Consider the following 12149-nt stretch of genomic DNA (forward strand, 5'->3'; position numbering starts at 1 on the left):
GGCATCAAGGGAGCCTCTAGCTCAATGGTAGAGGGCTGTGATGTAGGTCAAAAGTTCCCCCCTCCTGATGAATGAAGTTGGGATCCATACAGCTCCATGGGATGAAAATGGTTTTCCATTTGTATTTTGAAACTGTCAGGAAACCACAAGCTTTAGGTACATCCCATGTTCCCTCAGCCCAAACTCCCATAGCAGGTCCAGGCCCTGCATTTGTTTAAAGGAAATAGAGATGGGTTTGGGGTCCCCAAGGCTCAACAGGCTCAGATAATCTTGGGTCCCTGCTGGGCTGGGAAGTGATGGCACAAAGAGGAACCAAACCTAGCTTCCCACTAGAACTGGATTCTCTGGGCCTAACTCTCCACTGGCCTGCACCTCATTTACAGCAGAGGGAGTAAAACATTTCCCTTCTGCTTTGGTAACTATGGCAATGGGGACTCAGGCCCTCCCCCTCTCACAGCTCCCTCTGCAGGGGCCTGATGCAGGAAACCTGGCCTGTGAGCTGAGCGGTGGCCAGCTAGGGCTGGCCCTGAGGAGCCTCCCTGCTCCAGGGGAAGATTGGTGCCATGGCAGCCCTGGAGAGTGAGTCCTGAGTTGGCCTGGTAGCAGATGCCCCCATCATGCAGCAAGGGGCCCTTGGTGAGGGGCCAGGCTGACCCCTCAGCAAGGCAAGGCCCAGCACCAGCATTTGGAGAGGGAGGAAAGTCTGAACCCTCCCTGGGTTCCAATGGGAAGGAATAAACTGACCTTCCATCAGCAACGGGCCATGAACACAGACCTATCTTCTGCTTCCTCCTTAGAAGGGCCAGGCAGCTCTAGCCCACCCGAAAGCTTGCTGGGGCAAGGTGTGGCCAGACCTCAGGGGAGGGGCTGGGCTGGGCTCTTTCCCCCTGGCTCTGCAGGAATGGCCACCTGGGCTCTGGCCAATCCCAGCTGCCTGCAGGGTACAAAGGGGGCAGGCTGGGGGCAGATGCCTTATGGGTCACTGGTAGAAGAGCAGCATGGCTGGGGTGTGGTGGGGGCTCCCCGTGGGAGTGGTGTGCTTCTGGCTGCTGTACTACCCCTTTGCTCTGGGAGCCCTGGGGGATCCTAGGGGGCTGGTCTGTGGCCAGAGAAGCCTGCAGTTCATGCTGCCTCCTGGCCAAGCTGGGGTGGGGTCCCTGGCACTGACTGCTTGGGGTAAGTGAGGCCAGACCTGTGTGCCCCTCCCTGGGTGTCTGGAGGAAGTCCAGGGTGTGGCTCCCTGGAGAGGGGAAGGGACTGACTATCTCCCAGGGATCCCTCAACCTGTCTGAGCCCTGCCCAGCAGCTGGCTGAGTCCTAGGCAGCAATGGGTGACCTGAGCTGGAGTTCCAGCTCCCAGCAGTGCTGCTGGGGCTTAGGAGCCTGGGCAGCCCCCTGCCAGCCAAGAACCTGACCCCTCTGTGCAGGGGGGCAGTAGCTCCTTGGATGGCTCTTATACCCTCTTCCCCTGCACTGGCTGCTGATCTCCTTGTTCCTCTCTAGATACGGCTGGGAGGCTGCATACTCTGCAGAATGACTCCAGCTGTGGGGTCTGGGTCTCCTGGGCTGCAGATGGCTCCAGGATAGTGGGTGCCTCCTATGCTGGCTGTTTTGTCTCTGAATGGGTGAGTGACCTTCTGGAACCTGCCTTGGGTTCTGTTTACTGCTCTGCCAGGCCTGACATCTGTGCGTCTCTCTCCCCAGGATGGTGGTTACCTGATGGTTGTTGGCATTGAGGGGATGGCTGCTGGTGGGCACAGGGCCCTGAGTGAGGAGAAGGTGCTCAGGTGTCCCAGGAGCCTGCCAGGTGAGAGCCTAATGTCTTATGCTGAATTCCCCAGCCTGTGGCTGTGAATGATCTTGTAGAGATGGGTGCTCTCCTCCAGTTAGACAGAGGGAGGCCTCTTCTCCTCCCTGGGGTCAGGTGGCCATTGTGGGGGCAGTGACTGCCCTTCTTTGCAGGCTGAGCAAAACAGTGCCCCTGGCAGAGAGCACACACCCTCCTGCTTGGCTGCTCTTCTCACATAGGAGAGCCTGGCATTAATGGTCTTTGTATTGCACTGGTGCCTCAGGGCTCCAGGCAGGGCCTGGGGATGGTGACTGGTGCTGGAGGCTCTCCTAGAGGCCATGTCTCCACTACCCCTTTATCCAAACAGGTATGGATTAAATGGTGAGTCTTGGGGCTGAGAATGCATAGACCAGTCTCCCCCTGGTGCTGGATGGTTCAGACTGATGCCCCTTAACGGAGTGTTTATGAGCTGGAGGCAGGATGTCTGTCCTGCAGAACCCTTGGGGTTCTGAGGGAACCTAGCCAGGAGGGAGCATGCTCGGTAGTCCAGCCTCTTGCCCCACCTTGTTTCTGTTCCTTCCTCTGAGTTCCATGCTGCTTCCCATCTGTTTCACCCCAGCCCTGGATGCTCCAAGCCCCAGTGTCTGCACTGCCATCCAGAGCCAGGACAGGCTGCCCTGTGCCTCCCCACCCATCACCCAGGGAGAATGTGAAGAACAAGGCTGTTGCTACAACCCCAGTGATAGGGTGAAGCCTTGTTACTATGGCAATACAGGTGAGTTTCTGTGCACATAAATTGTCCAGAGCTGACTGTAATGGTCCCACGTGTGGGGGGGGGCAGTGTCTGAGATACCTGGCATCAAAGCTGAGTGGGGTTTCCACGTATCCAGTCCTGTAGACAGCTGGGTGCTGGGCTAGTTAGTGTGATATATCAAGGCCATGTGCAACACTTTCCATCCAGCCCAGACTGAGGGCTGAGTGCTTCAGCCATGTCAAGAACAGCCCCAGCGCAATGGCCTGGAATCCACAGCACATGCTTCATGGCCATTGCAGCTCCACCATGAGCTGTATGCTGCCAGGGTCCCTTGCAGTGCCAGCCTGTGCTCTTTGGGGTGCCCTGGATGGGTGCAGTAGAATATGGTGGGTTCTTATGCAGCTCCAGGACGAGCTGCTGGCTTCCTCTCCAGTGTCCTGAGACTGGCTAGCCCAGGTGGTAGGGTGACCCTGACCCATCCTTGGCTCCCTTCCAGTGACAGTGCAGTGCACTCCAGACGGCCAGTTCTCCCTCGCAGTCTCTCGGGCTGTGACGCTGCCTCCCCTGATCCTGGACTCGGTGCATCTGGCCAGTGGGCGCGGAGCTGGCTGTGTCCCTGTGGGGCAGAACAACGCCTTTGTCGTGTTCCGGTTCCCACTCTCTGCCTGTGGCACCACTTTCCAGGTAAGAGTTGAGCTGGGGGAAGCCAGGATGGGATCACTCAGCTGGAATAGAAGGGGGTTTATGTCAGAACAAGGTGCACTGCCAGGTCCCTTTCTGAGACCGATGCAGCGACAAACCCTGTTGAACAAACAGTGGCTCCTCTGGGGCAAATCTCTGGCTTCCCCTCAGCTGAAGCCTGGTCCTGCAAGAGTCAAAGCCGGTAGTCAGTGACCGCTGTATTCAGCACGTACTGCAGAGCACTGTGCCCCAGTTTGGAGTAAATTGTCATCCACCAAATTGGTGGATATGCAGTTACATGCCACCATGCGTATCCCCTCTGGCACTATGTCTGACTCCAGTCTGATGGACTCCAGTTCTGAGCAATATTGCTCATCCTTATATCAGATGAGAGGTTGCCACTGCTAAGTTACTGGAGAAAGTACATGCCAACTAAGCCTGCTGCTGCACAATGACCTTTTAAACCACCAGCTGCATGTTTGCCCTCACATTGCCCATTATGGTTTTATCCGCCACACCAGGATGTTAAGGCAGAAACACTCTGAGAGGAATGGATATCTGTTATAATCCCCAATCAGTCCCTCTTCGCTGACCCCACAATCTGCCCACCTGGTTTTGACGTGCCCCGTTGCCAGTGGTCCCTGTTGAACAGGTTTTGGACCAGGCAAGGTCTCTGTGCAGCCAACCAGTATTGCTGGGGCCTTTGTGACAGCCCTTTGTGCAGCTGCAGTGCAAAATAGATGATGACGCACATTGTCAATGAATTCCTGCTGACTAGGTTCAGCAGTAGGCTAGAAGAACTGCATCACGCTGCTGAAGATGCCATTGCTTGGCTAAAAGGCATGTATCTGACAAAGTGGGTATTCACCCACAAAAGCTTATGCTCCAATTCATCTGTTAGTCTATAAGGTGCCACAGGGCTCTTGTTGCTTTTTACAGATCCAGACTAACACGGCTACACCTCTGATGATTGCTTGGCTAGATGACTATGCACACTCTAAATAAAATTGACTGCTCTCTCCTTGCAGATGGCTGGAGACCAGGGTGTGTATGAGAATGAGCTGGTGGCAGACCGGGATGTGAGAACCTGGAGTCTGGGCTCCATCACCCGGGACAGCACTTTCAGGTAACTCCTGGGGCTGGTATCTCTGCCCTGCATCTCCAGAGCTGCCTCTGTCATGTGAGCCCTGCTCAGCTCATAGCAATAGCATGGGAGTGGTTCAGGGCCAGCTGTTCCTCCAGAAAGCTGTTACATGGCAGGTGCCAGATACTGCACAGTGAGTGACTCTCCCCAGAGCCCTGGGTTCTCCCAGCTCATTGGGGGAAGACTCACCATGAGGTGTAAGGTGAATGGGGGCAAGCATGAAGCAAGTCAATAAAGGGGGATATTGGTTTGTAACCCTTTCCTGGGCTGGGGTGCAGGGAGGAAATGGAGTGAACTCACCAGCCAGCATGTCCCTCTGCAGCCAGGCCTGGCATTGTAGCAACTCCGCATTCAGCCTCTGTTCAGGATTCCAGCCTCTGGTCAGGTCCTTCATACTCACTCCTTCTGGTGTAGGAGTCTGACATGCCAAAGCATCTGTCCCTGTGTTGGGTCTCCTGCCCCAGCCTGGGTTCTGTAGTCACTTACTCTGCCCCCTGTTGGAGGTTTTCCTATCTCCTCTCCTGGGGATGGGAGGGGAACCAGGCCCACCCTCTGCTCTGGCTTCCAGCCCAGGAACCCTGGGGTCAAGCAGCTAACACCGTCTCCTTACAAGACCTTCCACTTCCTACCTTTGCCTGCCTACAGGTGTCTTTCCCAGGACTTCACCATCTACTCCTCTTTGGAAGTCTGATTCCTTGTGAGGCTTCCTGCTGGGGAGCCTCCTCTTGGCAGTTTCTAGGGCTCCCCTGGCACCTGCCTGGAACCACAGCTGCTCTGTCTCCATGGAGCCAATCCCAAAGTAGAACTCCCTGTGGCAGCTCTCCTCAGTCCTTCCCTATTGCCCTGCAGTCCCTCATCTATAGGAACCACACATTGGTTTCTCCCCAAATGGGACTAATCCTTAATTGCCTCTTCTCCAGGTGCACCTAATGGGGCAATTCAGCTCCCCTGAACCCTGTCCCTCCCCCTGTGGGGTTCATACCTCCCCACCCCCTCTGGTGCCCTTCCCCTCTGCAGTGCATGCCTGGCCTTGATGCTATCTCATCCTCTTGGCACTTTCACCACCAGGTTACATGTCCGCTGCAGCTACTCCATCAATGGGAACTTCCTCCCCTTGAGTGTCCAGGTCTTCACCCTGCCCCCGCCCCCTGCTGTGTCCCAGCCTGGCCCCCTGATGCTGGAGCTACGCATTGCCACAGGTAGGAGAGCTCCTTGGTGAGTGCTGTGGGGGAGCAGGGGCTCATTCTTACCTCCTTAGTGCAAGAATCTGGTCTCTGGTTTAGCTGCCCCTCCAGCCCAGAGGAGGCCTTAAGACCCTGTGGAATGGATTTAGGGAGGATGGGGGAGATAAGGCTGTGACTTGACTATCATTTTCACTTTGATTTAGGCTGCAATTAACCTCTCTCTCAGCTGGAAGTGAGCTGTATCTGTCCTCAGTGTATGGAAAGGCAGCCTTGCTCCTGCATTGTGGGCTAGATCTAGCACAGTGGGAACACTGCCCCCTGAGCTGGGAGTCCAGGCCCCCCTGAACAGCCTGTGGGTGTCGGCCCTGTATGATGCAGGTAGAGAAGCTTAGTGCATCTTATGCTGACCTGCAGTGATCCCTCTGTGCTTATCTCTGTTCCAGAGCAGAATTATGGCTCCTACTATGCAGATCGAGATTACCCTGTGGTGAAGGTTCTGCGGGACCCCATCTATGTGGAGGTCCGGATCCTGCAGAGAACTGACCGAGATCTGGTTCTGGTCCTGAACCACTGCTGGGCCACCCCAAGCACCAACCCTCAGCAGCAGCCGCAGTGGCCTATCCTGGTGGATGGGTGAGTGACTGGGGGTCCGGGGTAAGAGGTCTCTATTTGGGCCTGGGAGTGCAGGGCACCATCTCTCAGCTGTTTCCTCCTTGACCATTCCTAGGTGCCCGTATGCAGGAGATAACTACCGTACCCAGTTGGTGCCTGTGGGAGCCGCCTCGGGGCTGCAGTTCCCATCTCACCACCAGCGCTTTATCGTCAGCACCTTCACCTTCGTGGAGTCTGCCTCCCAGCGAGCACTCACAGGGCCGGTATGGCTTCTCTTCAGTGCTCTTGTCTGCTGCTGTAGCTCCGCAGCCCAGCCTCTTGTGAGCTGCTCAGAGTGGACATGAGACCTCACCTACTGGGTCCTCAGATGAGCAGAAGGGGGGCTTTGACCATTCATGCTGAAGCAAACACCTCAGATGAATCATAACCAGCTAATGACCAACTGGGGTTCTGGTAGCTGGTGACTAGGGAGAGGAAGTGATGTTGCAGCTAGACTGGGACACTCTTCCTAAAGTCTGGGAAGAAAGAGCTCAAAAATGGAGCCTCTGCCTTTTGTAAATGGCAGGGTGGCAGGCCATGTGGAAAAGCCTTTAAAACTAACCTTTATCCCTGATTGGGTGTAGAAATACACTTGCCCTACAGCCTTGTCTCGGGGCCAGTTGCCCAGTGAGATCACAGGACTTGGAGTTAGAAACTATGGGACTGGTCACCTAAACCCACTTTCTAAGTTCTTCACTGGGACCCAGGGCAGTCAATTATTCCTATGCTAAAGACTGACCTGCCTGAGGTGTCACATGTGAAGTATTTACTGAGTGAGGAGAATGCTATGCTAGAGCATGCTTTCCACAGTGGGTGGGGAAGCAATGTCAGATGCTGCTCATTCTAGAGCTGTGGTTCTCAACCTATTTACCTGCATCCGATACTACCTGTATGGCCCTGAGGATGTCATGTGGGCTGCAGCTCTGTGCTGACTGGGCCGCAGGTTGAGAACCATCTCTAGAGCTTTAAACTAGTATGTGGAGGAAAACGTTCCTGGCACTTGAGATGCTAGCAGCTGCTTTATGGTAGTGGCAGTCTTGACCAAACTGCCTTGACTGTTCGGTATCAAATAGACTGAACCAAGTTAAGGACTGATTTGTAAATTGGACTTGGGTGCTGTTGTCCCACTACTTGAAGTATGTGGTGCTGTCCCCACCTCTTAGCTCACACTGAGACCTCTGACTACTGCTTTGCTCTGTAGATGTGACATGTCAAGGAGAAACTCCTGCAATCCCTCTCCTAACCACCTGCTCTGTGTTTGCCAATAGCTGCCTTTCAGGGAGCTCTTCCAAGTGCATTAGCTGCTCCCATTCCCATTGGGATGTACACTATATTTCTAACCCATTGGTTCTTTTTCCTGCCCTTCTCCAGAGTGGGTGGCTGTGACAGTCTAAACACAATCCAGGCTTGTCTGACTTGACACTGAATCTCCTTCCCTTAGTGTGGGATAGCAGGGGGCCAGACTGCTGGGCTCCCTCCCAGGGGGTGTTCACCTACTAGCTGGGCTCCCAGAAGCCTTGGGGAGTCAAGTGCTGGGGTACAACAGCCCCTAGTCTGTTTGGAGAACTCCTGCAGCACTACTCCTATAGTGAACTGCAAGAGCCTGATTCCTAACACGTCTTTCCTCTAGGTGTACCTGCACTGCAGTGCCTCCGTGTGCCTGCCCTCCAGGCTGGAGTCCTGCACCATCTCCTGCCCTGCTGGAGCCAGTAAGTGTCCCAGTTCTGCTCTCTAGGGTGTGGGGATAAGGGCTGCTGCCAGGATTCCTGTACTCAATAGTGGATCTAGAACAACCACTGGGGGCTGGTGATGCCTGGCTGCTCTTTCAGGAGGCAAGTGGCCATTGGCCTGTACACAAGGCACTTCCAGTAGGCAGGAGTTGCACAGACCTGCCAAAACTCTATTTTTGGGGTCAGTTGTGATTTGGGCCTGGCATGATTTTAGGACTCTTAGGGTTGATGACATTTCATCCTTTCAAATGGCAGTGATCGTGGCTAGCACCCTCTGAGGGTGGCAGCAGATGAGATTTCCATGCAGGGCAAATGTGTCACTTCTGTTTGCTAGGCACTGCATTCTTAAGATCACATCAATGCAGGCGCCTCTTCAACTTGTGTCCAAGCTTTGATCTTTATTGGAGAATGGGGGAGTAGGGCTGTGCATTGCAGTCTTTGCTGTAGGGGATGCTAACTTGTACTGTCTGACAGTCTCTGGGATGATGAGCAGGTCACTCTGGGGCAATATTGTTTTGAATCTAAAACATGTTCCTCATGTCTCTCTCAGGGGGTAGAAGGAGCTCTGAGCATCACCCAGAGACTGGCCTTTCCTCCATCACCAGCAGGGGGCCTGTGTTTCTTCTCCAGGATGGTATAGAAAATGATGCTGTGCAGAGCTTTCGTGAGTACCATGGACCTGACCACTCCTAGCACTTAGTCTCTTTACAAGGGAGCTTGGCTGCAGCCATAAACAACACTGCCAGAGCTGCATCAGTTATAGGGACATGACATCACCTTGGGCTCAGATGAGCACCAAGATGCACTACTCCCTGCCTGGCACTGATGTGCTTGCACTGGCCAACGTGCCAGTTGTGAGCATTTGAATCTAGAACCTCCATCCCTAGGTGTCTTAACTTGGACCAATACCAAGGAGGGGGATTGATCTTTACCCCATTCACCCCTCATCACCTTGGGAAGAGATGGTGAAAACTCTCAGGTGGATTTGTTGGCTCCTAGAACACTTGAAATGTCAACTGCAACCCCAATTCAGATTATGGTAGCATCAGGAGGTCCTCAAAATTAAAAACTGCAATTGCTGCTCATTTTGGTCACTAACATGGCAATGAGGGGTTCATACTAATCAAGTATCTAGCTCTCATGTTCCCTCTGTTTAGATGTAGGTTATTTTAATTAAAATCAGGGATGGACCATAGACAGAACTATAGTTCAAGTTCAAAACTACTCTGAATAGCAATTTGTTGCATATTACTTAAAGACACTTAGTCAGGAATAACACAGGCTCCAATATCTAAACATGTCCCTTTTAATGCCGAACTAGATTATCCCCTGCCCTTCTTAAATTGGGGTACATCTGGACTACCCACCATATTGGCGGGTAGCAATTGATTTACCGGGGATCGATATATCACGTCTTGTCAAGATGTGATATAGCGATTTTCCCCAGACACGCTCCTTGTCGACTCGAACTCCACTGGAGCAAGCGGCAGTAGCAGAGTTGACGGGGGGAGCTGCAGCCGTTGATCCCGCACCGTGAGGATGGGAGGCAAGTCGGAATAAGATACGCAACTTCAGCTATGGGAATACCGTAGCTGAAGTTGATGTATCCTACATCGACACCCCTCCAGTGTAGACCAGGCCTTGGACACTGGGATCTGATCTAGTATACTCTCCTGACTTAACAACGAGGAGTACTTGTGGCACCGTAGCCTAATACATTTATTTGGGCATAAGCTTTCGTGGGCTAAAACCTACTTCATCAGACACATGGAGTGGAAAATACATACATGCACACAATTATGACAAGATGGGAGTTGCCTTACCAAGTGGGGGGGGGGGGGGGTCAGCTCTAATGAGACCATTCAATTAAAGTGGGCTATTATCAACAGGAGGAAAAAATCACTTTGTAGTGATAATCAGTGGTTCTAAAGTAGAAGTCAACAGGCTTCAGCATCTTGCTGTTTGCTTCAATACATTAGACTTGAAAGGCCTATCACTACTGGGAAGGAGGCCAAATTTTCCAGAGATGTTCCAGCTATCAAACCATTGAGGAACTATATCCTTTCAGATGTAAGCACAAGCTAAAGGCTCTGGGCTTCCAACCAAGGGAATCTGCAAGAGAGGCATCAAATGACTAATGTGCACTAGCTTAATATTTGGTGTGAAACAACTCTCCTCTGCACCTAAAATCATGATGCACGTGTAGCTCCTTCCTCAATATGGGTGGGGCCTAATTTGAAGCAACAAAGGGCTTCAGTTCTCCCATGCCCCTGCTTGCCTGTGTAGTTATACTCTTCATCTCTCTAACAGGACTGCCTGTGACTGCTGGAGCACCCGGGGTGCTAGCTGTTGCTGGTGTAGCACTTGCAGGAGCCCTGTTCATGATACTTGTCTCCGCAATGTAGTGAGTAGGAAGAAATGCAGCCTGAAATTACATTGCAATAAACACTTCAGACATATCTGGTCTCTCTGGTCAGCTGGGAGACAGCTGCTACTGGGGTGGGGCAAGCAAGGTCTAGTACTTGACTGAATTGAGATCCCAATGTGTAGCCTTTGACAGGGCGAGTGTGGTTTATGTATGGGTTTTTTTCCCCTCCTTCCTGGTACCTGAAATTTCCCTCTCGATGCACATTAGAATGGTCTCCAGTCTGGTGCATGACCAAGGCCACTATTAGCACCCAACTACACAAAGTGGTGGAACACCTGCTGCCTTGTCAGGCTTCACCTGGCTGTAGCCTTCTGCCTCTGGACTAATGATGCCTGCCTTGATAATGTACTTAGCATACAAGCAGGGGCATCTGTACCCTCTTGTGTGTGGGCATAGGCTCCCTTTGCTTTGGGCTTTAAAAACAAAACACCACTTTCTGCCCCAGAAACTCTTCAATTGACAGGATCTGTCTCCACTAAAAAACCAAAACCTTCAGTTCTTCCCCTCCTGCTACAAGGGACACTGCTTCAGTTACAGTGCCCTCAGATTGCTATTGTATGGCAGCCTGACAGGCCTTGTGGGAGCCCTGGGGAACTGTGAAGAGTCAGTCAACTAGCAGTAACCTTTCCCAGGCCTTCTCTCAGCAGACGCCAGTATTAACCTTCAGCTTTCTCCTGGCAGGGTGACAGGCAGTGGTGTGTGTCTAGCAGTGGTGGTGGTTGTACAATTACTGCACCACAAGAGCATGAAGCTCAAGAGGTGGAGTGCTACACTCGCATTTGGACTACCAACAGCCTAGTGGGACTAAGGTCACCCCATGCCCTAAAATGAGTAACAGTTGCTGCAGAATGAGGAATACTTCTCTCTGGGGACAGCTTGCTGTGACCTTTCAGCCCCAGGCCATCAGCCAAATGAGTTCTCCTCCCTGCCTCAAAGGAGTGGCATATTACTTGCAAACACTTCCTGAGCAGTTAATGACCAGTTAGACTTTCAACAGGAGTACTGGCTGTCTTACAGCTGCTGAGCTCTTACAGCTCAGCAGGGCCTAGGGCCAAAGATGGCACCCTCTCTGTGGGGTTCTCAAGAACTGTAAGAGAAGATGAAGAAATAGATCAGTGAAGATAATCAGGCTAAGCCTAAAATTGGATTACTTAAGTTGCAGTTTCAGTAGTCCAGACTCTGTGGGTATAAGCCACAAAGCTCCCCTGGAGTTGTAAGAACATCAGAAGAGTCTGGCTCTACCACTTAACTGGAGTTAGTAGGATACAGCAGATCTCAAAGCAGTGAGGGCAAAACAGGAATCTAGATCAAGGGAAACTTCAGTTTCCCTATCAGAGGGAAAACTGCAGGAGAATTTAAGAAGAAATGCGTTTTAAAAATAAGAGCACCTACATCCTGCTATTATAGAAAACTGTCAAACTGCATATTGGTGTGCTCTCTGGGCCTATGTGCTGACAGAAAGGCAATGAGAACGCTCTTCCCTGCTAAACACAAGATGGCTTCCTTCTTCCATATAGGAGGACGATACTATGTTAATGACTGTAAAATGTATGCAGCTTAAAGGGAAAAGATTCCCCAGAACTGTCAAGCTATGGGAAATTGGCTAAATAGCTGATGTGTGGTAGGTTTTTGTTATTGTTTTAAAACCAACTCTTTCCTTTGAAAGACACTTACGCTTCAGCTCTACTTGTATTTTGCTGAGGGAGTAGGCCAGAACAAAGGGTGTTGCAGACGCCATCCACTCCCTTATCTCAAAGAACTGAACTTTTCCATGGAACAAGGACTTAC

The 12149-nt window shown here is 52.2% G+C and overlaps 1 protein-coding gene across 3 annotated transcripts; it reads left to right on the top strand.

Moving 5' to 3' along the window:
- The first annotated feature begins 451 nt into the window (after nucleotides 1-451).
- Nucleotides 452-12059, top strand: ZP4 (zona pellucida glycoprotein 4). Of its 3 annotated transcripts, none has more exons than XM_045024652.1 (12): nucleotides 452-579; nucleotides 1504-1625; nucleotides 1705-1807; nucleotides 2409-2564; nucleotides 3040-3227; nucleotides 4253-4350; nucleotides 5437-5567; nucleotides 5996-6185; nucleotides 6280-6427; nucleotides 7834-7912; nucleotides 8484-8597; nucleotides 10244-12059. In XM_045024652.1, exons 1-12 carry the CDS (start codon nucleotides 564-566, stop codon nucleotides 10336-10338), a joined length of 1440 nt encoding a protein of 479 aa, XP_044880587.1. In that variant the 5' UTR covers nucleotides 452-563; the 3' UTR covers nucleotides 10339-12059. The 3 variants fall into 3 exon arrangements, with proteins under 3 accessions (XP_044880587.1, XP_044880586.1, XP_044880585.1); XM_045024651.1 differs by lacking the exon at nucleotides 452-579 and adding an exon at nucleotides 983-1115 and having other exon boundaries at nucleotides 1518-1625; XM_045024650.1 differs by lacking the exon at nucleotides 452-579 and adding an exon at nucleotides 989-1176.
- The last annotated feature ends 90 nt before the right edge of the window (nucleotides 12060-12149 follow it).

The sequence above is a fragment of the Mauremys mutica genome, chromosome 7 (genome assembly GCF_020497125.1).
Source record: "Mauremys mutica isolate MM-2020 ecotype Southern chromosome 7, ASM2049712v1, whole genome shotgun sequence".
Taxonomy (NCBI): Eukaryota; Metazoa; Chordata; order Testudines; family Geoemydidae; genus Mauremys; species Mauremys mutica.

Coding starts and splice junctions, on each gene's coding strand:
- ZP4 (XM_045024650.1), top strand. CDS start 999: ATGGCTGGGGTGTGGTGGGGGCTCCCCGTGGGAGTGGTGTGCTTCTGG. Junction 1,177..1,503: donor CCTGGCACTGACTGCTTGGG/GTAAGTGAGGCC, acceptor GTTCCTCTCTAG/ATACGGCTGGGAGGCTGCAT. Junction 3,228..4,252: donor CCTGTGGCACCACTTTCCAG/GTAAGAGTTGAG, acceptor CTCTCCTTGCAG/ATGGCTGGAGACCAGGGTGT.